This window comes from Rhinatrema bivittatum, chromosome 3 (genome assembly GCF_901001135.1).
Source record: "Rhinatrema bivittatum chromosome 3, aRhiBiv1.1, whole genome shotgun sequence".
In the NCBI taxonomy this organism is placed as follows: domain Eukaryota; kingdom Metazoa; phylum Chordata; class Amphibia; order Gymnophiona; family Rhinatrematidae; genus Rhinatrema; species Rhinatrema bivittatum.
In genome coordinates, this window is record NC_042617.1 from 498744262 (window position 1) to 498770031 (window position 25770).

The 25770-nt window shown below is 42.7% G+C and overlaps 1 protein-coding gene across 3 annotated transcripts in view; it reads right to left on the bottom strand.

The window, feature by feature from the left end:
- Positions 1–25770, bottom strand: part of PKHD1 (PKHD1 ciliary IPT domain containing fibrocystin/polyductin) — a 1284809-nt gene that overhangs the window by 167774 nt on the left and 1091265 nt on the right. For all 3 annotated transcript variants that reach the window (XM_029596114.1, XM_029596113.1, XM_029596115.1), the window contains one exon: positions 13714–14764. In XM_029596114.1, the coding sequence (XP_029451974.1) occupies positions 13714–14764 (1051 nt within the window). The remainder of the gene's footprint in view (positions 1–13713; positions 14765–25770) is intronic.

Sequence of the window (25770 nt, forward strand, 5' to 3'; positions counted from 1 at the left end):
GCCTGTCACTTTAGTGGAAGAAGGGCTTGACTTGGGAGATAGATGCCCCTTTTTCCATGGATTTCATGCTGCTGCTTTGAATAGAAGACAGGTCCTCAGATTAGTTTTGGTGGTCTCCCCTGAAACCAATATTAATGTACTTTTTTTTTTAATAATGCTACAGAGTACCATTTGTAAGAAAGTGCAGCATCTTTTCTCCATTGATGGCTTTTTGACAGTGAATGAATTCTGCAAAATACTGGTCCATCTCAATTCTGATAAGAAAATAATATTTGCCATACTGGGTCAGACCAAAGTTCATCAAGCCCAGTATCCTGTTTCCAACAGTGGCCTAGCCAGGTCCCAAGTACCTGGCAGGAACCCAAAGGGTCAATAGATTTCATGCTGCTTATCCTAAGGATAAGAAGTGGATTTATCCAAGTCCACTTTAATAATAGTTTATGGACTTTTCTTCCAGGAACTTGTCTAAATCTTTTTTAAACCTAACCACACTAACATATTTTACCATATCCTCCAGTAATGAATTCCAGAGTTTAATTATGTATTGAGTAAAAAAATAATATTTTCTCCTATTTGTCTTAAATGTAGCACCTAGTAACTTCATTGAATGTCCCTGAGTCTTTGTAATTTTTGAAAGAGTAAATACTGAATATACTCGTGTATAAGTTGATCTCATGTATAAGTGGAGGGTATTTTTTTTGGCCTCAAAATCAAGAATTATCTGTCACCCATGGATAAGTCAAGGGTAAAGCCTAGGGAGCTTATGAAATGGTGAAATCATACTAAGAAACAAACCAACAAGAAAATCACTTTTATTTATTTTTTAGAAGCAGAATAAAGTGTCTCATAAGAAACATCATTTAGCAACTTAAGAAAATGTCCTTACTGTATGAATCCTTCCCTCCCTCCACCATGGCTGCCCCTCCTGTTTAAATCCTTTCCCCCTCCCAATGCCTTTATTCACCTGCTGCTATCTGGACAATGACGGCACTTGCTCAAGAATGTCTTTCCTCTTCCCTCTGCGGTCACCCAGTGTAGCGGTAGGAGAGCTTCTCCAACACAACTCCTCCAGATTCCTCGCTGCTGCTATGAGGAGGACAATGATGATGAACTTGCAGTCATTAAGGCACATTCTCCCTTCTCCTCCATGGGGTCCCAGTGGCATGCTTTGGCCATGTGGCTCTAAGTGCGTTAATAAAACCCTGGCTAGGGAAGGAGGAGGTTGTGCCTGTGCAACTGCAAGTGCTGTCAAACCAGCACTATGTAGATTGACCCGTGGATAAGATGACCACAATTTGAAGGACAATTTTTGAGGGTAACATTTTTCGACTTATACACAAGTATATACAGTAACTAATTTGCGTTTACTCATTACTGTTATGCCAGTTGGTCATAGACGGCTGTGACCACTAATGCTCACCTCTTTTTATGCAGCCCTGACATCATTTGGGAAAGTAACAGCCTCCACCAGCTACCGTTGACCTCGCTGGCATTCCCGGGACAGCATGGGCGCTGCCAACCACCATCTTGCTCATGGGATCACTTAGCATTCACGCGCAAGCACAGGCCAGTATTAAGCATGGGAACCTCGGGGAATGTCTGCACTTAAGCTACCTGGCCCTTCCTATCAAAGAGTTAGCAAGGAGCTCCCTCATTGCTGAATCCGATTCTCTCGTATGGACTTCCTGTTCCAGTTCCAGCACTTCGGCGTGAGACACTCTGGGTACCCGCTTCTCGGGGGCCCTTCTTTGTCTCTGGCTATCCACTCCTCGGAGGGCCTTCTGCCTTGGACTGTGGTCTATTCCCACTCCCCGGGACCTCTCCTGGAACTATCTCTCTGTTAGTACCTTGACTCCACGGACTACTACTGAACCAGCTTTATTCTGAGATCCTCTCCGGTGCACCCCGTACCTCGGGCCACCTCCGTGCCAGCACTAGTGAGGAGCCACCTCGGTGTACCCTGTGCTGCAGGTCATTGCCACACCATCGCTACAGGTCCCTCGCCAGTGTACCCATACCAGGGCCACTACAACTAGAGATGTGAATCGGAACCAGAATCGGTTCCGATTCCGGTTCCGATACACATCGTTAATTTGTTTTTGTGTGGCCCAATCATGGTTTTTTTTTATCGGCTGTGCCCGAGCCAATAAACAAAAAAACCCACCCGACCCTTTAAAACTGATCCCTTAGCTTCACCCACCCTCCCGAACCCCCCCAAAACTTTTTACAAGTACCTGGTGGTCCAGTGGAAGTCCCGGGAGCGATCTCCCGCTCTCGGGCCGTCGGCTGCCACTAATAAAAATGGCGCCGATGGCCCTTTGCCCTTACCATGTGACAGGGTATACGTACCATTGGCCGGCCCCTGTCACATGGTAGGAGTAATGGACGGCTGGCGCCACCTTAAAAATGGCGCGGGCCATCCAGTGCTCTTACCATGTGACAGGGACCGGCCAATGGCACGGATACCCTGTCACATGGTAAGGGCAAAGGGCCATCGGAGCCATTTTGATTAGTGGCAGCCGACGGCCCGTGAGCGGGAGATCGCTCCCGGGACTCCCACTGGACCACCAGGTACTTGTAAAAAGTTTTGGGGGGGTTCGGGAGGGTGGGCGAAGCTAAGGGATCAGTTTTAAAGGGTCGGGGTGGGTTTAGGGATTGTTTTGGTGTGCCGTTTTTCCCGCCCTCCCCCCAAAACGATAAGAGAACCCCACGAACAATTTTGTAGGGTTTTCCTATCAGTTTCGGGGAGCCCCCGATTTCTGACGATTTTCAATCATCAGAAGCATGATTCACATCCCTAACTACAACATCATCTCTGAGTGAGGAATCCCTCGGTGTACCCTGCGCTACAGGCCATTACTGCATCATCACTTCGGAGAGACTTCTTCGGTGTATCCCGCTCTGCTGGCCATTACTGGATATTCACGTCTGAGACATTCCCTCTGGATGTACCCCTTCTCAGAACTTATCTCCTCCTCCTGCACCCCTCCGCTCCGCGGGCTGTGCCTTTTCTACTTTTATAATAAAGACTCTATTCCACAGCTGTGTCTGACGTCTGCTGAGACCACACTTCCTGATGGTGAGGCTCACAGGGCTCCTCCCTTTGGGTGGTACCACCTCTCACCTCAGCCCAGGGCCCACACACCTACAAGTCATAACAATTACACTCCACTCATTATTTTATACACCATTATCATATCTCCCCTCAGCTGTCTCTTCTCCAAACTGAAAAACCCTAACCTCTTGAACCTTTCCTCATAGGGAAATCGTTCCATCCCATTTATCATTTTGGTCAACCTTTTTTAATTCTGCTATGTCTTTTTTGAGTTGCAGTGACCAAAACTGCACACAATACTCAAGGTGTGGTTGCACCACAGAATGGATACAGAGGCATTATGATATTCTTTGTTTTATTTTCCATTCCTTTCCATTCCTAGCAATCTATTTGCTTTCTTGGTTGCTGCTGCTGCACACTGAGTAGAGGATTTGAATATATTATTCACGATGGCGCCTAGATCCTTTTCCTGGATGGTGACTCACAAAGTAGAACCTTGTATTATGTAGCTATAATTTGGGTTGCTTTTCCCTACATATATCATTTGGCACTTGTCCACATTAAATGTCATCTCCCAGTCTTGCAAAGTCTCCCTTGAATTTTTCACAATCCTCTTGTGATTTAACAACTTTGAATAATTTTGTATCGTCAGCAAATTTGACCACCTCACCCCTTTTTCCCATATCTAGTGTTGCGTGCCCCGTCCACGTCCGGCTTATGCATGGGACTGCTCACCTCGCTAGCTCCTCTGCAGGTCATGGTCGGCCTCCCCAGCAGCAGCCGCGAGCTCCTCCAGGCCTTGGCATCCTGCGGCGGTGGTCTCCGGGCCTTCCACTGTGCACCAGGCCTCACACTGGATTTCGGCGTCTCCAGTGGCGCGCGCACGGACTGCCCAGCCTCTTGTAGGGCCAGGGGTGGGTCCTAGCTCCGCGGCGTGCCATGATTGATCAAACAATATAAGGAAGTCCCTGCCTGCACTTCCTTGCCTTGACAATCGGGTCAGCACTGTAAGTGTACTAGTTTGCCTCTGCGTTCATAGTCTTGTTCCAGTCTTGTTCCAGTCTTGTTCCAGCATCCTACTGTTCCAGTGTCCTTCTGTTCCATCGTCCTTCTGTTCTGTTCTGTTCTGTTTTGTTTGAAGTACTCATATATTCCAAACAAATGCACATCCCTAGTGTTGGAGATGGCAGAGGAGGAGAAGGATGAAAAGTATAGTCTTGTTCCCTGCTCTGCATGTTGACAGAAAGAAGATCCTAGACATAGGACTATTTGGGGTTGATATCGGATGGCAGCATGCAAATCTCTAGTTTGCTGCAGAGTATGTGATACTTCTGTCTGTTGGGGGAAGGAGGGCATGTGCCTGGGAACAACACCCTCGAAAGCTTACATCAAGAAACATCACTCTGAGCTACTTCCAGCCCCACTAACCACTAACTGATCCTGAGTGGCAGCAGAAAGCATTGGCAAGGTCAGTGATGAAAGCATCAGATAGGTAGGGTTCATACTGCAGCATATCAATTACAACACATGTGAGCGCACACCACATGAGAAAGCATTGCCAGTCTACTGGGGCACCACTAGCATAATTTATGTTCTTTACATCTTAATACAAACAATGTTTCAGGTATTATACAATAGACATGCTACAGTACATACATGACTTAGTGGCAACTGCAACAGCAGCAGCAGCCACATACTGACAGAACAATAGCAACAAACATAAGAACATGCCATACTGGGTCTGACCAAGAGTCCATCTAGCCCAGCATCCTATTTCCAACAGTGGCCAATCCAGGCCATAAGAACCTGGCAAGTACCCAAAAATTAAGTCTATTCCATGTTACTGTTGCTAGTAATAGCACTGGCTGTCAACTTAATAGCAGGTAATGGACTTCTCCTCCAAGAACTTATCCAATCCTTTTTTAAACACAGCTATACTAACTAGGGATGTGCATTCGTTTGCAACGTATTGGCAATCTGCAATGTATATACCAACGAATAAACCCCCACCCTCCTGAACCCCCCCCCCTCCAAGACTTGCCAAACGTCCCTGGTGGTCCAGTGTGGGTCCTGGAGCGATCTTTTGTACTCGGGCCGTTGGCTGCCAGTATTCAAAATGGCGCCGATAGCCTTTGCCCTTACTATGTCACAGGGGCTACCGGTGCCATTGGTTGGCCCCTGTCACATGGTAGGAACAATGGACGGCTGGCGCCATCTTGGGCTCCACCATGTGATGGGGATGACCAATGGCACTGGTAGCCCCTGTGACATAATAAGGGCAAAGGCCATCAGTGCCATTTTGAATACCGGCAGCAGACGGCCCGAGTGCAGGAGATCGCTCCAGGACCCACGCTGGACCACCAGGAACTTTTGGGAAGTCTTGGGGGGGTCAGGAGGGTGGGGGTTGTAGTAAATTAAATTTAAAGGGTTGAGATGGGGTTTTTTGGGGGGAAACAGATACATATGTAACTAATGAACGGTTCAGGGTCCCCCGAGAATGGATGCAACGGATTTGGGTCCCGACGAATACGAATACTGAATGGGACAAATCCATCCCTGCTGCACATCCCTAATACTAAATGCACTAACCACATCCTCTGACAATAAATTCCAGAGTTTAATTGTGCATTGAGTGAAAAAGAACTTTCTCCGATTAGTTTTAAATGTGCCACATGCTAACTTCATGGAGTACCCCCTAGTCTTTCTATTATCCGAAAGAGTAAACAACCGATTCACATTTACCCGTTCTAGACCTCTCATGATTTTAAACACCTCTATCATATCCCCCCCTCAGCCGTCTCTTCTCCAAGCTGAAAAGTCCTAACCTCTAGTCTTTCCTCATAGGGGAGCTGTTCCATTCCCCTTATCATTTTGGTCGCCCTTCTCTGTACCTTCTCCAACACAATTATATCTTTTTTGAGATGTGGTGACCAGAATTGTACACAGTATTCAAGGTGTGGCCTCACCATGGAGCGATACAGAGGCATTATGACATTTTCCGTTTTATTCACCATTCCCTTTCTAATAATTCCCAACATTGTTTGCTTTTTTGACTGCCACAGCACACTGAACCGACAAGTTCAATGTGTTATCCACTATGACGCCTAGATCTCTTTCTTGGGTAGTAGCACCTAATATGGAACCTAACATTGTGTAACTAATATAGCATGGGTTATTTTTTCCTATATGCATCACCTTGCACTTATCCACATTAAATTTCATCTGACATTTGAATGCCCAATTTTCCAGTCTCACAAGGTCTTCCTGCAATTTATCACAATCTGCTTGTGATTTAACTACTCTGAACAATTTTGTATCATCTGCAAATTTGATTACCTCACTCGTCGTATTTCTTTCCAGATCATTTATAAATATATTGAAAAGTAAGGGTCCCAATACAGATCCCTGAGGCACTCCACTGCCCTCTCCCTTCCACTGAGAAAATTGTCCATTTAATCCTACTCTCTGTTTCCTGTCTTTTAGCCAGTTTGTAATCCACAAAAGGACATCACCACCTATCCCATGACTTTTTACTTTTCCTAGAAGTCTCTCATGAGGAACTTTATCAAATGCTTTCTGAAAATCCAAGTACACTACATCTATCGGTTCACCTTTATCTACATGTTTATTAACTCCTTCAAAAAAGTGAAGCAGATTTGTGAGGCAAGACTTGCCTTGGATAAAGCCATGCTGACTTTGTTCCATTAACCCATGTCTTTCTATATGTTCTGTGATTTTGATGTTTAGAACACTTTCCACTATTTTTCCAGGCACTGAAATCAGGCTAACTGGTCTGTAGTTTCCCGGATTGCCCCCGGAGCCCTTTTTAAATATTGGGGTTACATTAGCTATCCTCCAGTCTTCAGGTACAATGGATGATTTTAAAGATAGGTTATAAATTTTTTACTAATAGGTCTGAAATTTCATTTTTTAGTTCCTTCAAAATGCTGGGGTATATACCATCCGGTCCAGGTGATTTACTATTCAGTTTGTCAATCAGGCCTACCACATCTTGGAGGTTCACTGTGATTTGGTTCAGTCTTAAAAATGATGGGTATTAGGCAGGCACTGGGCAGGCAGTAAGCCAAGTCAGCTACACTGCCAAAATGCCAATAGCGTATGAGACAAACATTCCCAGAATGAAAGTTCACAAATACATGGAGGTGTTCCAGAGAAGGGCAACCAAAATGGTGTGGAGTCTGTACCAGAAGACTTATGAGGAGAGACTGAAGTATCTGAATATGTATACCCTGGAAGAGAGGAGGTGTAGGGGAGATATGATATAGACCTTCAGATACCTGAATGTTTTTAATGATACATGTTCCTCAAATCTATTCTGGAGGAAAGCAAACAGTAGAACTAGGGTTCAAAATATGAAACGTTAGGGGGGATGATTTAGAACCAACATCAGGAAATATTTCTTCATGGAAATAGTGGTGGATGCCTGGAATTCTCTTCCGGAAGAGGTGATGAAGACAAAAACAGTAAACAAATTCAAAAAGGCATGGGATAAACACTGTGGATCCCTATAGGCTAGAGTTGGAAATTAAGAAAAGGGTGTATGGGGGATGACCAGCATGGAGCTGCGGCTGCTACCTCTAACAGAAGGCATGGGGAGTACTACTCTTAATCAATTAGCTTACATGAATTTGACACATGGGGATTATTACCCTTAACCAATTAGCATACATGAATCCTACGCAACTAGAACATTGCTCTCCACTTCAATGGCGGGGGGGGGGGGGGAAGATAAGTGGAATTGGATTCAGATGACAATCAACACTGGGCACCGACTTTTATGGTCTAGGGTAGTGATATGCAGGCATTATCGAAAAAGCACAGGACTGCTTCTGTAGCCAAGTCTGAAAACAGAGCACATTCAAGCAGCAACATTGTATGAATTATCAGGAAGGCTGCTCACTCTAAAAATGTTGCTAGCAGTCATTTTGTTGTGGGTTTGACAGTTGCTTGGTTTTGAATTTTAATATTACTACCATTAACATAAGACTTGAGGGTATCCTGCATGGAGCGGTAGTTACTATCATAAGAAGTTAGAATAGAATAATAGAATAGAATAATAGAAGGACTAGGGGGCACTCCATGAAGTTAGCAAGTAGCACATTTAAGACTAATCGGAGAAAATTCTTTTTCACTCAACACACAATAAAGCTCTGGAATTTGTTGCCAGAGGATGTGGTTAGTGCAGTTAGTGTAGCTGGGTTCAAAAAAATGTTTGGATAAGTTCTTGGAGGAGAAGTCCATTAATGACTATTAATCAATTTTACTTAGGGAATAGCCACTGCTATTAATTGCATCAGTAGCATGGGATCTTCTTAGTGTTTGGGTAATTTCCAGGTTCTTGTGGCCTGGTTTTGGCCTCTGTTGGAAACAGGATGCTGGGCTTGATGGACTCTTGGTCTGACCCAGCATGGCAATTTCTTATGTTCTTATGTTCTTAAGTTTGCTGGACAGACTGGATTGACCATTTGTTTTTTTTCTGCCGTCATTACTATTTTATTATATGTTACTATCTTTCTTTTAAGTATCTGTTTCTACAAACAATTTTCCTTCTATGTTATTTCGCCTAAATAAATCCACCTACTCTTTGTATACTATATAAGATGCTGAGTAAGAATGCAGATCTGGGGTGATGGCAGACTACTGAACAGTGATCTACTTACATCCGGCTACTATGATGGCACATTAATGCAACCCTTTTTTTAAATGACGTATTTCTTCAAGGGCATACAAAGTAATTTATAGTTATTGAGCTGTCTACACTAATTTTCTTTACTCCCGTCCCTTATCCCCAAAGCGTGGGTCCTTTCTGTGGGGGGAAGCTGATGCTTATGGCCCAGGCAGTGAGGGGCTTTTCTAAGAACCTTGTTTGTAATCCCCTCTGTAGTCTGTGATGCTGTAGTGCTGCAGGGGCAAATGCACTGGACACAGAACTGGGTGTTCAAATCATAGTTTACTGATTCTTCCAAAAGTTAAATCAATGTTCAATTCTGAATAAAAGAAATTACAGCTGACTGTCTTTCTGCTTTGTGTCTCTGGCTTAGGTTCCTTATGCAAATCATACCACGTCTGCTATGAGTGTAAAGAGTCCAGTAATTGGGAAAAATCCCACTCTGTACCCTGTAGAACATAGAAAAATCCTGAGCCTGTGCCCGTGTCCCTATGGGGTGAATATCCTGTTGAGGGTTTTCAGATTTTGTTCGCCTTCTTCCTTATAGTTAATGGACCTCTCAGAAGGACGGGTCTGATGATAAATTGCAGAACTGTGCTTTTCCAGCCCAACTCCCGGCAAGGAGGAGTAGACAAAAAAACCTCCTGTCAAATCAAAATAGTATAAATTTCTTACAGTCAAAAATCTTCTCTAAAGGGGAATCACTGCCCTGTAGACCTGTCTCTCTCCTAGACAAGGTTCTATCAGGCCTTCAGTGTCCTGGCATCTGGATCAGGGGAAACTGTCTTCACTAAAATGACCAGGCTGCCACTCGAGTGATCTCTCAAAATTAGCAAAGCTCTCAACAAAATCTCTTCTAAGTTGAGACCAACCTCCAGTCAGGCAGGTAGCACCTAGGAGGAATAGTCTCTAAAAATATAGAGCAGTGAGGGGATTAGGCCTTACCCTCAAAAAAATACAACTGGAGATCCTCACTCCCCATAAGCTGAACTTAAATACCACACCTCTTTTTGTCTTAGTCCCTACTTATAAGAAAGATCCACCCACTCAGGCAGCTTCTAGAGGAGGTGCTGAACTGTGTTATGCTTTCCAGTAGGGATGTGCAGAGGGACACCATATGTTGCATTTGGGATTCGGATTCGTCGGGGAGCAGTTACATTGCATTCGGCAAGGGGGCCCCCCGATACGTTTATACATCAATTCTTATTCAGTTCCCAGCTAAAATTAAATTAACTACAACCCCCACCCTCCTGACCCCCCCCCAAGACTTACCAAAACTCCCTGGTGGTCCAGCAGGGGGTCAGCCCCTGTCACATGGTAGGAGCAATGGATGGTCGGCGCCATCTTGTGCTCCTACCATGTGACAGGGGCTGATCAATGGCATTGGAAGCCCCTGTGACATAGTAAGGGCAAAGGCTATCAGCGCCATTTTGATTACTGGCAGCTGACGGCCTGAGTGCAGGAGATTGCTCCCAGACCCCCGCTGGACCACCAGGGACTTTTGGCAAGTCTTGGGGGTCCCTCCTGACCCCCACAAGACTTGCCAAAAGTCCAGCGGGGTTCCGGGAGTGACCTCCTGCACACAGGCTTTCAGCTTCCATTATTCAAAATGGCACCGATAGCATTTGCCCTTAATATGTCACAGGGGCTACCGGTGCCATTGGTCAGCCCCTGTCACATGGTAGGAGCACAAGATGGCGCCGACCATCCATTGCTCCTACCATGTGACAGGGGATGACCAATGGCACCAGTAGCCCCTGTGACATAGTAGGTCAAAGGCTATCGGCACCATTTTGAATACCGGCAGCCGAGAGTTGAGTGCAGGAGATGGCTCCCGGACCCCCCACCAGACCTCTAGGTAGTTTTGGTAAGTCTTGAGGGGGTCAGGAGGGTGGGGGTTTGTTTAAATTTGCTCCTTTACGCAGCCAAATAATTCAGCGAAGATTTGTTGTATTCATGGGGAATCGCGATACATTTCGCTTCCCCCCAAATACAACGAATATGGCCCTATACGTTGTGGATTGCCAATTTGTAGGGAACGAATGCACAACCCTACTTTCCAGATGAATAATGGGATGCTAACCTAGAGGGGTGGGTGCCACATTAACAAAATCACCAAAACAAGAAAATTATTTCTTTTTCACAAATTAACTCAGTGTGTGTGCGCTGCACAAGACACTCAAGAAGAATGCAGATCTGTGTAAATATGGGTTAGATTTTTAAAGTAATCTTCAGAATTAGGCAACTGGATCATTTTTTTTTTTAAATATCCTATCACCTAGTTTCAAGAGGAGGCAATATTTAACCAATCAAATTCTGGATGGCCCCAAGTTAGTCCTGTTTTTCAGAGCTAACTGGCTAAGTTAAGCAGCTATCTCTTTGTGCAGACTACGTTTTAGCTGGCTAGAATTAGGAAAATTTCAGCCTCAGCCTAGCTGAAAATACAGTTTAACGTAGCTGGATAAGTTGTCACTTAGAGCTGGATTTTCTAAGGTTGCAGACCTTAGAAAATCCGGTGGTAGCAGGGGGGGGGGGGGGGGGCCTGCGAAAGCCGGCAGCCATCGCACCACTGCGGTGCGCTGGCTGCCGGCTTTTGCACCGATTAACTAAACCATAAAAGGTGTAGTTATTCGGCGCAAAACTGGCGGCGATAAGGGTCCTTACCTTTTGCCACCAGCGATGTGTCCGCAGCATCGGCCCTGGTGCTGCCCCGACTCCTCTTCTTCAAGGGCTGACTTCACCCCGACTCCTCCCCGAGCTAGCTATCATGTGCGATACGCTTCGAAAATGACCCCCTTAATGGCTTGCTGAAAATTGGCCCCTGTGTGACTATTGATCAAATAACCAGAGACAGTGCACAGAGAATTAGGCCTAATTTGTCTGAGGGCTGTGCTCAGTCACTGACTGCCAATCTTTTGCTTCACCTCTCGCATCAGCCAAGAACTCAAAATTAGTTATACTTTCAGGGTAGGCAGAAACTGATTAAGTGGTGGATTCCTATTATCAAACTTATTGGCCAATGAATGTTTTACCCCAGGTGAAAATAAATTGTCTAATGTCAAACTTATAAACCCAGGATATTGAAATACATTCATTTCTCAAATCTATAGAAAATGTCAAAGTAACAAGTTTGACTAATTTCCCCAACAAGCCTAGGGAAATTCTGAAATTGATGACAAAATCGAACCATACTGAAATCCACCAACTTCATGTTCACTCTTGTTCAAATATTTCTAATTCAGATAAGAATATTTCCTCTTTCTAAAATAAATATGTACAGTACATACTTCCAATACTAACCAAATATGTCTCAAAGTAGTACACAGACATCATTAGAAAACCAGCAGACCTCTTCATATTAAAATACCATCACATAAATTAGCCAGTAAATTAAAAACACATTAAAAGTTAACAAGGAAAATGCAAGTCTTTTGTCTTGCCTTAAGGAAAGTCCAAAATGAACAACATTTTAGATCTGGAACAAATAATTTTTTAAATATGGGTAAATATAAGAAGACTAATTTAATTGTCTTTTATAAGTTTAACAATTCAGAAGGGCTTTGTTTAACGTGCATATAGGCATTCTTCACAAATAAGTACTCTGCACCAATTTGTAAATATTATTGACAGAAATATTTCTGAGACTAGGTCCTAAATGAGCTACTTTTTGTACCCATACTAAGTGTTCCCTTTAAGTAACCCAGTTTGCTGAGATTTGCATCTATTCAAAAAACATATTTTTCAACACTGATGCACTGTCTAGATAGCTATATACCATGCTCTAATCACCTAAATTTGGGGTAGACTATTGGAAGATTACTGTGCAGATCTAGCATCATGATACTCTTGGATTTCCTATCAAACTTTAGACTATGCCATGACAGAAAGATGTAATGCCTGATTTACAAGTGAAGCATACCGGCCTGCTTTCCATTCTTTTTCATCTGTCTTTTAGACAATTGAACATTTTTAGTGTTGTACTGGCTTTATGAGTTTTAGAATAGAAAGATCATTGAATTTGTGCTTTCCTAACTGGAAGTCTTGTTCATGTATGTCTAATTATTGGTACTTTTTCCATCTTCAAACAATACCAAGGTCATGCCTTTTTCCTTTCAAATGCTGTCTTGATGACTTTAGGGCATGTAATTGTCTCTTCTAGGACAGATTATTGTGGGGGGGGTTTCTATCTATTCTTCCCTTGGTACAGCAAATGGAGATTGCAGCTAAGTCTATTATACGTGTAGTTTCAGGCAAATCTCTTGTCAAAGTCCTTGTACTATATCTCTTCCATGAACAATATTCACCACTAATTAAAAAACAAATATAAGTCAAGGCCTTATGCTTGATATATGGCCTAAATGTACTGAGCATATTCTGCCATTTAGTGGTATTGGGAGAGTGTTTAGTACATAGAACCATATTTAGAAATGACTTTTCCGCTTTCAGTATCTATAGAAAAAAAATCTTTATTGAATAAGGCCTACAATTTCCTATGGTTTTCTATGACACCACCTAATATGTTTCCTGAAAGTTATCAGGGATAACCTGGCAATTATTTCAGGCAGAGGAGCCCTCTCTGTAGATAGACCATTTTTGCAGAACAGACTATTAAAGATTGTCAATTTCCTAACAAATGCAGCTATCTTTCAACCTATACTGAAGTTTAAAAAGTTTTACAATTTTGCTTAATTGTATAATCTGTTAAAGGGGTATTACAAAGAAAAATGCTGTGTCATAAAGGTTTTTCAATTAGTATAAACTGATTAAACAATCACATACATAAATACATATAAAAGATTGTTCAGACTGACAAAACCTGCAATTGCATCCTTAATTAAGACACCGACTAGTGATTAATAAGCCATTTGAATTCCACTGTTTCCCTTGCCATATTAGGAATGTAAACAACTAGACAAAAAAGCAGATTTTGTGAAGCATATTTTAAAATATATTCTTAAGTTACACTTACCCAACAATGTCTGCTGCAGAGAATAAGGAGGGCTGGATCACCACTAAAGAATCTATTTGCAGATTTAAACATTGTTCCAACTTCCCAGTCTGTTGGTCATTTATAATAGTGTTTGTCAAATTGTTAAATCTGTCATATGACAATGGAGGAGTGAGAACAGTTCCTGAAATGGGGGGACCTGATAGTGGCGTATCACTGATTTCCACAATCACCACATTTGACAGGGGATAAATGGCATTTTGCAATTGCCTGACTTTGTATTTTGTTTTTGCTTGAAAAGTTTCTTGCATATCAGTATGTAAAATTGTCTGCATATCAGCAGTAAAATTGTTAAATGACAAAATCGGAGGGCAGTGAAGATTTCTCTTAGAGGTAAAGTCGGTGATAATTTTCAGCGAGTTATCACTACCTAGAACATTCTGGAGTATTCTGATCTGAGACTGGTCAATTTGAACAATATCAGCAAGTTGAATGATCAATTGTTTTTGACTGTCTTCTCCAGTCATTCCAACTATGGTGAAAGCCATATGAATTGATATGTTTGTGTATATCTCTATAGGATCATCTCCTTCGAGGACAACATAAAGAAGGCTGTTTGTCAACTGAAAGGAATTGGTACCATGCCCAGTTTTCATTAGAAGAGATTCTGAAGAAAAAGGAGTTGGTGGGGTATAATTTCCTTTTATGAAAACATGAAGGCTTTGAGGTATATCATAAAAAATAGCAAGAATAATTTTGGTAGTATTTTGACCACCAATAAGGCGAAGTCTTAAGGTATGAGGAGTTGAACCACTAAAACAAAGTTTTGAGACTTTATATGCAGGTAATATAGAATAAAATCTTGATGCAGGTTTTGAGTGACAGATACAGTTTTGAGAAACCATATCACTGAAGACATCAAAAAAGCTCTCAGTCATGGACGTCACTGGTGAAATACTTCTACTTTCTGCTTCCAAATTTTCTATGACTATGGCTGCATGATCTATCTGTTGACAGAAGTATCCTTGAAATTCTGGTTTGTAGACACAGCTGCTGTCTTTCCGATAAATACCTGTAAAAGAAGATATTAATATAAAACATTTTGAAATACAATCTTTTCAATATTTGCCTGATATTCAATTCACATATGATGCTAATATCATGCATATAAGTAATTTATAGGGTGTAAGGAATATCTATTATTTATATAAGTTTATTTTTATAATTTCCCTATTTCCATTATGTAAAATGTGATGAGATTTATTATAACTTACTTGTATGAGAATTTTTTTTTTCAGTTTATGTAGGTTAAGAAGCTGGGTGATTATATTATTATGGAGACGTTTAGTGGGGGTACAATGGGTGTAAAGTGGATGATTGCTGATTTTATTTTTGGGTGTAAAGTGCACAATATGAATGGAAATAGGTCAGATACTGCTATAATAATGCTGAGTGTTAGTCATTTTGCCTGTGTTATTGTAAGTGTTTGACAATGCTCTGGAGGATTTTGTTTTAGGGATTATTATTGTTGAATTGTTTTATATCTGTTTAAATTATTTTATTGTTTGATATTGTTTTACACATTTTTTTAATCCATCCAGATCATGGCAGTGTTGAGCAGAAAGTAAATGTAATAAAATAAATTAGTAACCTTTTGATGTTCATGGAAGGAAGCAAGGAGTTTATATGATGGAATTAACAACATTCCTTTCACTGCCATAATGTTAACATGAAATGGATAAAATGGAAGGGAGGGACGTTTGATGATATTTTAGATGAAGAAAGTAAGCAGAATTATAGCTTGGGAGGAGTTACACTAGCATCTGAACAGAGGCTTGCAAAGTTCAATATGAAAAAATTCTCTCTGAAAATTAAAAAAACGTTTATTGATGGCTTGAGAATCCAATAAAATATTCCAGTGCTATTTTGTTGAAGTCTAAAATACACTTATATGTTAAGATTTATAAGAATATTCCTAAATGCATAGTATTTAATCTAAGAATGGTTATAGTTTAAAATCATGGAGCTAGGTGTAAGCAAATCAAGTACTGAATGAAAAATAGATCTGTTGCAGTTATACTGCAATAAACTTCAGAGGAGCAAAAAGTTGATATGATCTCCCATTGGTGAAGGCACATACATAGTATATAACTCAAGAAGAAAAGCTAAAACCTCAAACTTTTAAGTTGCTTCAAAAGTGTATTGTGGGACTCGTTTGGTGGCTCAGTGGCAGCATTTGCACTGTGATGCAGAGAAGCTGGGTTTGATTCTCAGGCTAGAAGTTTCTTTCCAGGCTAGTCAAGGCTAGGTCTCCTATGGAGGCAGCAGACACAGCTATTGAGGGAATTGAAATATTTCCCTTCACTTAACAGCAGTACCTAGTGACCAGACATAAAACTTCCCTAACTGATTCCCTTTCTCATAGGGACTCCCCATTTCATCATATCACCCACACAGAGCACCATAGGTACAAGGCCAGCCTTGACTCCAACACTACAGAGTGCTCACAAAGGTGGATGATCATATATTAAGGTGCCCTCTGGAGTCAGGGCTGACAGATTTCACTCCAAGGCATCAAGGGAATTAATGTGTGTGTATGTCGGGGAGGGGAAGCAAGGTGTTTTAGAGGTGACAGAGTGAGGCAATGTGTCTACTGCATCAGGATAAATAATAGGAGATGTGGAGTAGAGGAAAGGGAAAAGTGTGACAAATAGAAAGAAGGAGGTGACAGAGGAAAGAAACCAATTCACACTAGGGAACTTGTGCAGGCGCGCACAAGTTATAAAATCAAGGGTCGGCGTGCGCAAGGGGATGCACAATTGTGCACCTTGTGCACGCCGAGCCGCCCTGCCCCCATTCCCTCCCCCATAACCTGTCCTTCCCACCCCTTCCCCTAACCTTCCCCCCCCCCAGCCCTACTCTAATCCCCCTCAAAACATTTGTTTTAACTTTTGCGCCTGCCTCTTGGCAGGCGCAAGTTGCGCGCACCGGCCGACTGCCAGCGCACGATCCCTGGCACAGCGGCAAATATGGCTGCTGTGCCAGGAGCCTGACTCCACCCCTGCCCCAGACCGCCCCTGCCCCACCCCCTCCCCATCCCTTTTTGCAAGCCCCGGGACTTACACGCGTTGCCGGGTCTTTTTAAAATAGGCCCGGCATCGCAAGGCCGGTTACGTGCGTAAATCCTTCGAAAATCTGGCCCATAGTACATATTCCACACCTTGATGCTTAACAGTGGTCTGGATCTCAAAAGCTTCTTTCAGGTCACCAAATGTTTTGGTCTGAGTACAGACATCTTTTCTTTTAACTTTCATGCCTTTGCAGACTGTGCTATCTAGCCATTGTGGTAACTTCACTACAGAGTATATGTAGAAGGGAGAATGGCCAGATGACAGTGCCTTTCTTCACTAGGCTAGCCACATTCTCTTCTGTGTCACCATCTTATTACTACTACTTAGCATTTCTATAGTGTTACATGACAAACGTAGCACTGTATGTCCATGCACCTTTCTCTTACCAAACTGTCCCCTCATGACACTCTTTTAGGAACCTTAATGATGCAGAAGACAGAAGGGCAGAAACACTCTCATTCTGTTATGGGAGTCTCTGTTTAGTGGACCCTTGGGCCGACCTGCTGGAGACAGGGAAAGATGGTCAAAGTCTCTAGTGAGTAGCAGGCCAGGAGGCAGATGTTCAGACAGGACGTAGATGCTCTTCACCCTGGAAGCTGGTGCTCCCCCGGGAGGAGCACGTAGGAGCCCAACCGCTGGGACTTAGGCGGGTTGTGGATCAGGACAGGTAACTGGAACCAGACTAAGACAGTAGCAATACTGTAACTGGGTTCGGGTTCTGGAACCAGACAGGAACTGTAGCGAGACTCGTGTACTGGATCCAGGCAGGAACTGTGGCAGGATTCGGGTACTGGGACCAGGCAGGAACAGCAGCAGGCACCGGGTACTGGGACCAGGCAGGAGCTGTAGCAGGATTCAGGTACTGGAACCAGGCTAGAACTGTAGCAGGCAGACTGGGGCCAACCAGGTACTGTAGCAAGCAAGCAGGAACCAGCAGGTATGTAGCAAGTGAGCAGGAACCAGCAGGTACTGTAGCAAGCAAGCAGGGACCAGCAGGTACTGTAGCAAGCAAGCATGAACCAGCAGGTACTGTAGCAAGTGAGCAGGAACCAGCAGGTACTGTAGCAAGCAAGCAGGGACCAGCAGGTACTGTAGCAAGCAAGCATGAACCAGCAGGTACTGTAGCAAGTGAGCAGGAACCAGCAGGTACTGTAGCAGGCAGGCAGGAACCAAGCAGGTACTGTAGCAAGTGAGCAGGAACCAGCAGGTACTGTAGCAGGCAGGCAGGAACCAAGCAGGTACTGTAGCAGGAATGGAGCGATGAAGCAAGGTGTGTCACTCCGGGGCACAGTGCAACAGGAAACCAGGAGGCTAACCCGTTGCAAGGCAAAGACTGGATGGCCGCGACTGGCTTATCAAGGCTACGGCGTCTGACGTCAGAAGTTGGGTGGAGTCACCACTGGCGGGAAACAGCCTAGAAAAGCGCCCAAGTGGCGCACGTGCGCCTAGGAGCCGGGCATCCATGGGAGGGCTTGCAGCGGCACAGCCCCAGCGGGGACGCCGCCAACCAGGCTGCAAACCAGGCCTCTGGAAGCGGGAGCAGGTCCGGGAACCCGGAGGTTAGGGCCTGGCCACGGTGCTTGCGGCCAGAACCACAACACATTCACATCTGGTTTGTCCTCTTTCAGAACTCTCTATTCTCCTCTATCCTCTTCTCTTGGTGTCCAGTAGCTCTCTCACTTCTCTCCTCAGCATTGACAAGCAACCCTATGTGCCAGACTTACTTTGATCCAGTTTTGAAGCTAGGTTTAGAGCCAAGAGGTTTTCAGGTTAACATTCTATTATGCATTCTATTACTTACTTCTACTACTATTACTATTTATCATTTCTAATGTGCTACAAGACATATGCAGCACTGTATTGATATACATAAGTGACAATCCCTGCTCCATAGAGATTAATATAATAGACATGCTATCAAGAAAATGTTTTACTGCGCACACATTCAAATTTATTATAGTATGTTTTAATGTACATGTTTGGGGGCTTGATTTTCAAAGTGTTTTACTGGATTGTTTTATGCATATGAATTATACTTTGAAAATAAACAGGGAAGTTCTACAGGTAAAAAAAAATGTGAAATCCAATTTTACATGCAGTTTTACCTGTATTCACAGTAGGCATTCTTGGAGGTGTAGTTGGGAAGATAAAGGCTTTATGTGCATATTTTCAATTTCCAAAATTATGCAAATAAATCTACAAGCAGAAAGCTGCATCTCCTTTGAGCAGGCTGGAACTTTTTGCATGTAAATTTGCATAATCTGTGCCAATCTGCACATTTTCAGGTTATATATCTGCTTTGTATATTCTTCCATCACACACACAATTATACCTGCTATTATGTGCATGGAAGATTTTCTGAAAAATGTATATGCACAACTTTGAAATCCAAAAGTAAGCACAGAAATCCAAACCTCTGCCCCATTATGTCCAGGTAAAGTTATGCATGAACAGGTAATATGTACATGCCTTTACCGACATATTGGCCAGACAGTTTTGTAAAAAGCCATTTCTGTGCCATAACACTGTTTTATCTTAGGAAATGTCTTTGAAAATTTCCCTTTAAATTGTTTCCCGCTCACATGCTCATTTTTTTTTTTTTTTTTTTACCAAGTATAGGCCCCTAGAACTCTACGCAAAAACACTTTGCATTAAACCCCATGAAAAATGTTCACCATTCATTTTGGACGTGATAAATTTACTTTTTGCACCTGCTTAAATTATAGTTTTGGAATCTCTCAGATAGTCTTCTCTATAATTAAGCGTGAATGAAAAACGATAAATAATATGCTGAATTGACAGTGCTTGTGTTCTCTGAGTAGAATGCATGCTACAAGAAGAAGAGTATACAATTAACCCCTTTAGGTTGTAAGAAATAATAACTGCCCCTGAGGAAAGATATCAGAATTTCTTATGTGTGGTGGCAATCTGTTGACCTCCTTTTAGTTTAGTTTAGTTTATTAAGTTTTATATACCGTCGTATCGGGTATTCCATTACAACGGTTTACAATATAAAAGAGTAAAATACAATTGCCATTAAAATAAATTTCAAACAAATTTGTAACTATAAAATAATATATAATTAACAATTAATACAAAACTTAAACTATAAAATTGATACAGGAAAAAAATTAGAAACAGTAGGTAAAATAAAAGATGTAAAAAAGATAATACTAACTATTAAAAGTAGGAGCAAGAGTTACAAGGTCATTTTCTTTAATTGGATTCTGCATACACACAGCGGAATAACCATGTTTTAAGTTCTGACTTGAATTTTTTAGTATCAGATTGTAGGCTCATCTCGGCCAGCAATGTATTCCAGAGTTTGGGGCCTGCTAATGAAACTGCATACTCTCTCACTTGGCTAAGGTGTGCTGAATTCACTGAGGGAATTGTTAGTAGGGATGTGAATCGTGTCCTCGATCGTCTTAACGATCAATTTCGGCTGGGAGGGGGAGGGAATCGTATTGTTGCCGTTTGGGGGGGTAAAATATCGTGAAAAATCGTGAAAAATCGTTAAAAAATCGAAAAATCGAAAAATCGAAAAACCGGCACATTAAAACCTTCTAAAACCCACCCCCGACCCTTTAAATTAAATCCCCCACCCCCAAATAACTTAAATAACCTGCGGGTCCAGCGGCGGTCCGGAACGGCAGCGGTCCGGAACGGGCTCCTGCTCCTGCATCTTGTCGTCTTCGGCCGGCGCCATTTTCCAAAATGGTGCCGAAAAATGGCGGCGGCCATAGACGAAAAAGATTGGACGGCAGGAGGTTCTTCCGGACCCCCGCTGGACTTTTGGCAAGTCTCGTGGGGGTCAGGAGGCCCCCCACAAGCTGGCCAAAAGTTCCTGGAGGTCCAGCGGGGGTCAGGGAGCGATTTCCCGCCGCGAATCGTTTTCGTACGGAAAATGGCGCCGGCAGGAGATCGACTGCAGGAGGTCGTTCAGCGAGGCGCCGGAACCCTCGCTGAACGACCTCCTGCAGTCGATCTCCTGCCGGCGCCATTTTCCGTACGGAAAATGGCGCCGGCCATACGCGTATGGCCGGCGCCATTTTCCGTACGAAAACGATTCGCGGCGGGAAATCGCTCCCTGACCCCCGCTGGACCTCCAGGAACTTTTGGCCAGCTTGTGGGGGGCCTCCTGACCCCCACGAGACTTGCCAAAAGTCCAGCGGGGGTCCGGAAGGACCTCCTGCCGTCCAATCTTTTTCGTCTATGGCCGCCGCCATTTTTCGGCGCCATTTTGGAAAATGGCGCCGGCCGAAGACGACAAGATGCAGGAGCAGGAGCCCGTTCCGGACCGCTGCCGTTCCGGACCGCCGCTGGACCCGCAGGTTATTTAAGTTATTTGGGGGGGGTTCGGGAGGGTGGGGGATTTAATTTAAAGGGTCGGGGGTGGGTTTTAGGGGGTTTTAGTGTGCCGGCTCACGATTCTAACGATTTATAACGATAAATCGTTAGAATCTGTATTGTATTGTGTTCCATAACGGTTTAAGACGATATTAAAATTATCGGACGATAATTTTAATCGTCCTAAAACGATTCACATCCCTAATTGTTAGTAGACCCTTATTAGCTGACCTGAGGTTCCTTTGGGGAGTGTGTAGACAGATGGCCGCGTTTAACCAATCGGTTTGTTCGCCGTAAATAATTTTGTGTAGAATACAAGCTGTCTTATATTGTGAGCGATATTTGATTGGTAACCAGTGTAATGAGATTAAGATAGGTGTTATATGATCACATTTTCTGCTCCCGGTCAGAATTCTGGTGGCTGCATTCTGTAGTACTTGTAAAGGGCAGATTATGGAAGCAGGAAGTCCTAAAAGCAGGGAGTTACAATAATCCAAACTGGAAAAAATCAGGGATTCTAGTAGTGTTCTAAAATCATTTTTTTCAAGTAGAGGTTTCAACCTTCATAGAGTGAGAAGTTTATAATAATCCTCCTTCAATTTGATAGATATGTGCTTTTTAAAACTTAAATCCGTATCTAAAATGATTCCAAGATCCCGAACAAAGACAGTGGGTTTTACCTTTATATTATTCTCCAATGATATTGGGGGAATTTCTTCATTTCTGCACTTCCTTTCTAATAGCATTATTTCGGTTTTGTCCATATTTAATACGAGTTTCATAAGAGACAGGAGTTGCTTAATAGCATTAAGATAAACTGTAATATTAAATGTCTTTTCAATAGTATTTTCAATAGGGACCAGGATTTGGATATCGTCTGCATAAATATAAAAATTCAAACCTAACCCAGCAAGTAAATAACAGACCGGTAATAAGTGTACATTAAATAGAGTGGCTGAAAATGCCGACCCGTGTGGGACTCCGGCTTCAAGGGTGATCTTTTTCAACATTGTATTGTTAACCTTTACTTGAAATGAACAATTGCTGAGAAAGGAAGAAAACCATTTTAATACAGTGTTGGTGATTCCTATTTCAGTCAGATAGTCACGAAGTATAGAATGATCTACTGTGTCAAAGGCTGCGGATGAGTCTAAGAGTATCAAGAAATATCTTTGCCCAATGTCAAATCCTCTTAGCACAGTATCTACCAAAGTGATCGATAACAATTCAGTATTGAAGTATTTTCTAAAACCAAACTGATTTGGAAAGAGAATGTTACTAGTTTCGAGGTAGTTTGTAAGCTGCTTCTGTATTACTTTTTCAATTAGTTTTGCAATGAACAGTAAATTTGAAATGGGCCAGTAATTATTTAATAGAGTATGATCAAGATTAGGTTTTTTTAGGACAGGTTTTATTGTCACACACTTGAGTACATCTGGTAATTTACCTTCGTTTAGTGATAAATTAATTATCGATGCAAAGTTTGGGGTAATTACATGAGCAATTGTCTTAAGCGATAAGACGGGGATGACGTCAATTGGATGACATGCTGGGTTTAAGTTTTTTATGAGAGATTCTATTCCCTTCCTTAGATTTCATTTCTATTTCTTGCTTCGATAAAAAGTAACGGAGGAAGTTAGGTTTTCAATTTTATTTTTAAAGAAGGATGCTATTTCATCACATTTATCTTCTTGTAATGAGCTGTCATCCTGTGTCAAGGATTTTGTTAGGTTTTTAACTATGGTAAAAAGTGTTCTTGGGTTATGAGAAATTTTTAGATTTTGTGTTTGTAATATTCCTTTTTTGCGTCATCAATGATTTTCTTGTAGTGATTAAGAGCGGTGCGGTAGGTTCCTAATGTCTGTGAATTCTTATTTTTTCTCCATTTTTTTCTTTATTTCCTAAGAGATTTTTTAGCAATATTTATGGCTTTTTTGTACCAAGGGTTATATTTTTTAGAAGGTCTAATGGTTTTTCTTCTGACTGGACAAATTTTGTCAGCAATGTTAGTTGACTCATGCAGCCAGGTACAGGTCGCATTCGTGCTGTCATATAGATTAATGTGCTGTTTTAGATATTCAAATTCTCTTTTGAGATCCTCTGTTTTGATCTGTGGTCGAAAAGTGATAGAAATAGGATTTTTGATAACCGGTTTATGGGTTTGTTTAAATTTAACTTCGGAATGTACTAAGAAGTGGTCCGACCATGGCACCAGTGTGGGTGTAACTGTCGATGCACTGCTCATGTTTGAATTTATGAATATTAAGTCAAGTGAGTGTCCGGCTTTATGAGTAGGCACTGATGTAATTAATTCAAATCCAAGTGCCGATAAAGATTCCAGGAGGGTAAAACATGTAACGGATAGTGGTTTAACATCCATATGTAAAATGAAGTCACCTAGGATAATAGAAGGTTTATTTGGATTTAATGTTGTGGCAAAAAGTTCTATAATAGGAGAAATGTTATGATCAAGTAATCCCGGTGGACAGTACAATAAGCAGATTTGCAAGTCCTCTGATTCGAATAATGCTACTTCATAAGGTTGGCAGATGTTTGCAGGCATCATTTTAAGTTTAAACTGTTTTTTTGCAATTTTGGTTAATCAGTAAATCTGCTAAGTTTAGACCAGATTGGTTCTAGTCTCAAATTGGACATATTGCCTCCAATAAGTCTACAGACTTCCTTGAGATCAATAACTTTACACAAATCGTGCATTAGTAGATTGTACAGAAGAAAGACAAAAAAGGGAAAAGGATGGCAAGAAATAGCATGAAACAGAATAGCACACGTTCTCCTTCTCCACCCAGACCCTACTTGCCCATTCATTCTGTGTGGATGCCTCCACCAAGGGTGTAGGGGCTGTGCTAAGCCAGTATTTCACTACAGGAGTTTTCCACCTCTGCTTGTTCTTCTCAAAAGAAATTTCACTTGCAGAGTGCAACTATGGCATCAGCAACAGAGAATTTCTGGCGATCAAGCTAGCGCTAGAAGAGTGGTGCCATTGGCTAGACTGTGCCCAGAACCATATCACTATACATATGGCTCACAAAAATCTGAAACACCTTCACCATATCCAGTAACTAAATGCACACCAGGCTCGATGGTCTCTGTTCTTTGCACATTTTGATTTTCAACTAAGGTATCATCAGCCATCAAAAATGTCTGGGCAGATGTCCTTTCAAGCTTATTCCAGACAGAGGGCATCCCAGAACCTCCCAGACACATTATCGACCCAGCCCAGATCCTCCTAACTGCCTCCATGACCGTCCCTCCAGGGAAGATGGTCCTCCCTATCTGACTCAGCAAAAATATATTGAAATGATCCCATGACTCCCATGTCACAGGACATGCTGGACAGGCTTGAACATTTGCGTTGCTTCAAAATACTATTGGTGGTCTCAGATGAAGCAAGATGTTAAGGCCTATGTGGATTTTTGCCCCACCTGCACACAGTAGAAAGCTCTGTCGGGCCGACCCTGGGGGCTGTTTCAGCCATTGCAGCCCCAGGGAACACTGGATCCACCTTTCAACTAATTTTATAGTGGATCTTCCCCTCTCAGATGGTGCCACCATAATCTGGGTGATTACTGATCACTTCTCAAAGATGGCTCACTTCATCCCACTTCCAGGCCTCCCTTCCACCCCCGTGCTAACACACCTTTTGACTCTTCATGTCTTCCATTTACACAGACTACCCATACATATCCTGTTAGACCAGTGAGTACAATTCATGGCAAAATACTGGCGTTCACTGTGCAAAAAATTCAATATCACCCTGGACTTCACAATAGCATATCACCCATAAGGAAATGGACAGTCTGAATGTACTAATTGGATGTTCAAAGCCTTCCTCAGGGCCTACGCAAATGAACGCTAGGATAAATGGGCATCCCTTCTGCCCTGGGCAGAATTTTTATGCAGCTTCCATGTTTGTAGCACCATGAGTTCTTCACCATTCCAAGTAGTTTATGACATCACTAGCTTGGGCCTATAAAAGGCCACTTCAGCAGCTCATCCTTGCCTCGGCAAAAGGTTGACTACCATTGATAGAGCTAGTTGCCTCAGCATGTTCCTGTTCTTGTTCCTGTGTTCCTGCTCATTGTCTTGGCAGTTCCTAGTCTTCTTCCTGAGTTCTTCATCTTCATCCTGTGGTTAGTCTTCAGTTCTTTGTCTTCCTCTTGTGGTCAGTATTCAGTTCTTCAGTGTCATCTCCTGCCTGCCTGTGCTGTTCCCTCCTCTCTGCCAGCCTTTCCTTCCTGTTTTCCCTCGACAGATCTCTGGTTTAGACCTTGGCTTACTCGACACTTGACTATGACTGAACTCTGCCTGCCACTGACCACTGTCTGACTCTCAACTACAATTGAATTCCACCTGTCACTGATTACTTCTAGACTCTCGGCTATGTCTGACTTTATCCTGCCCTGGACCTTGGCTTGTAGATTTTCCCATCTCCATGGACTTACAACTCATCTAAAGAGGCCCGCAGCAAAGTCCTGCTGGTCCCGGCACCCGAGGGCTCAACCTAAGGGGAACAAGGGCTGGTATAGTTGAAGCTCCAGTTGGGCCTCTGCCAAAGCCAGCTCTGCCAGCCAATGGT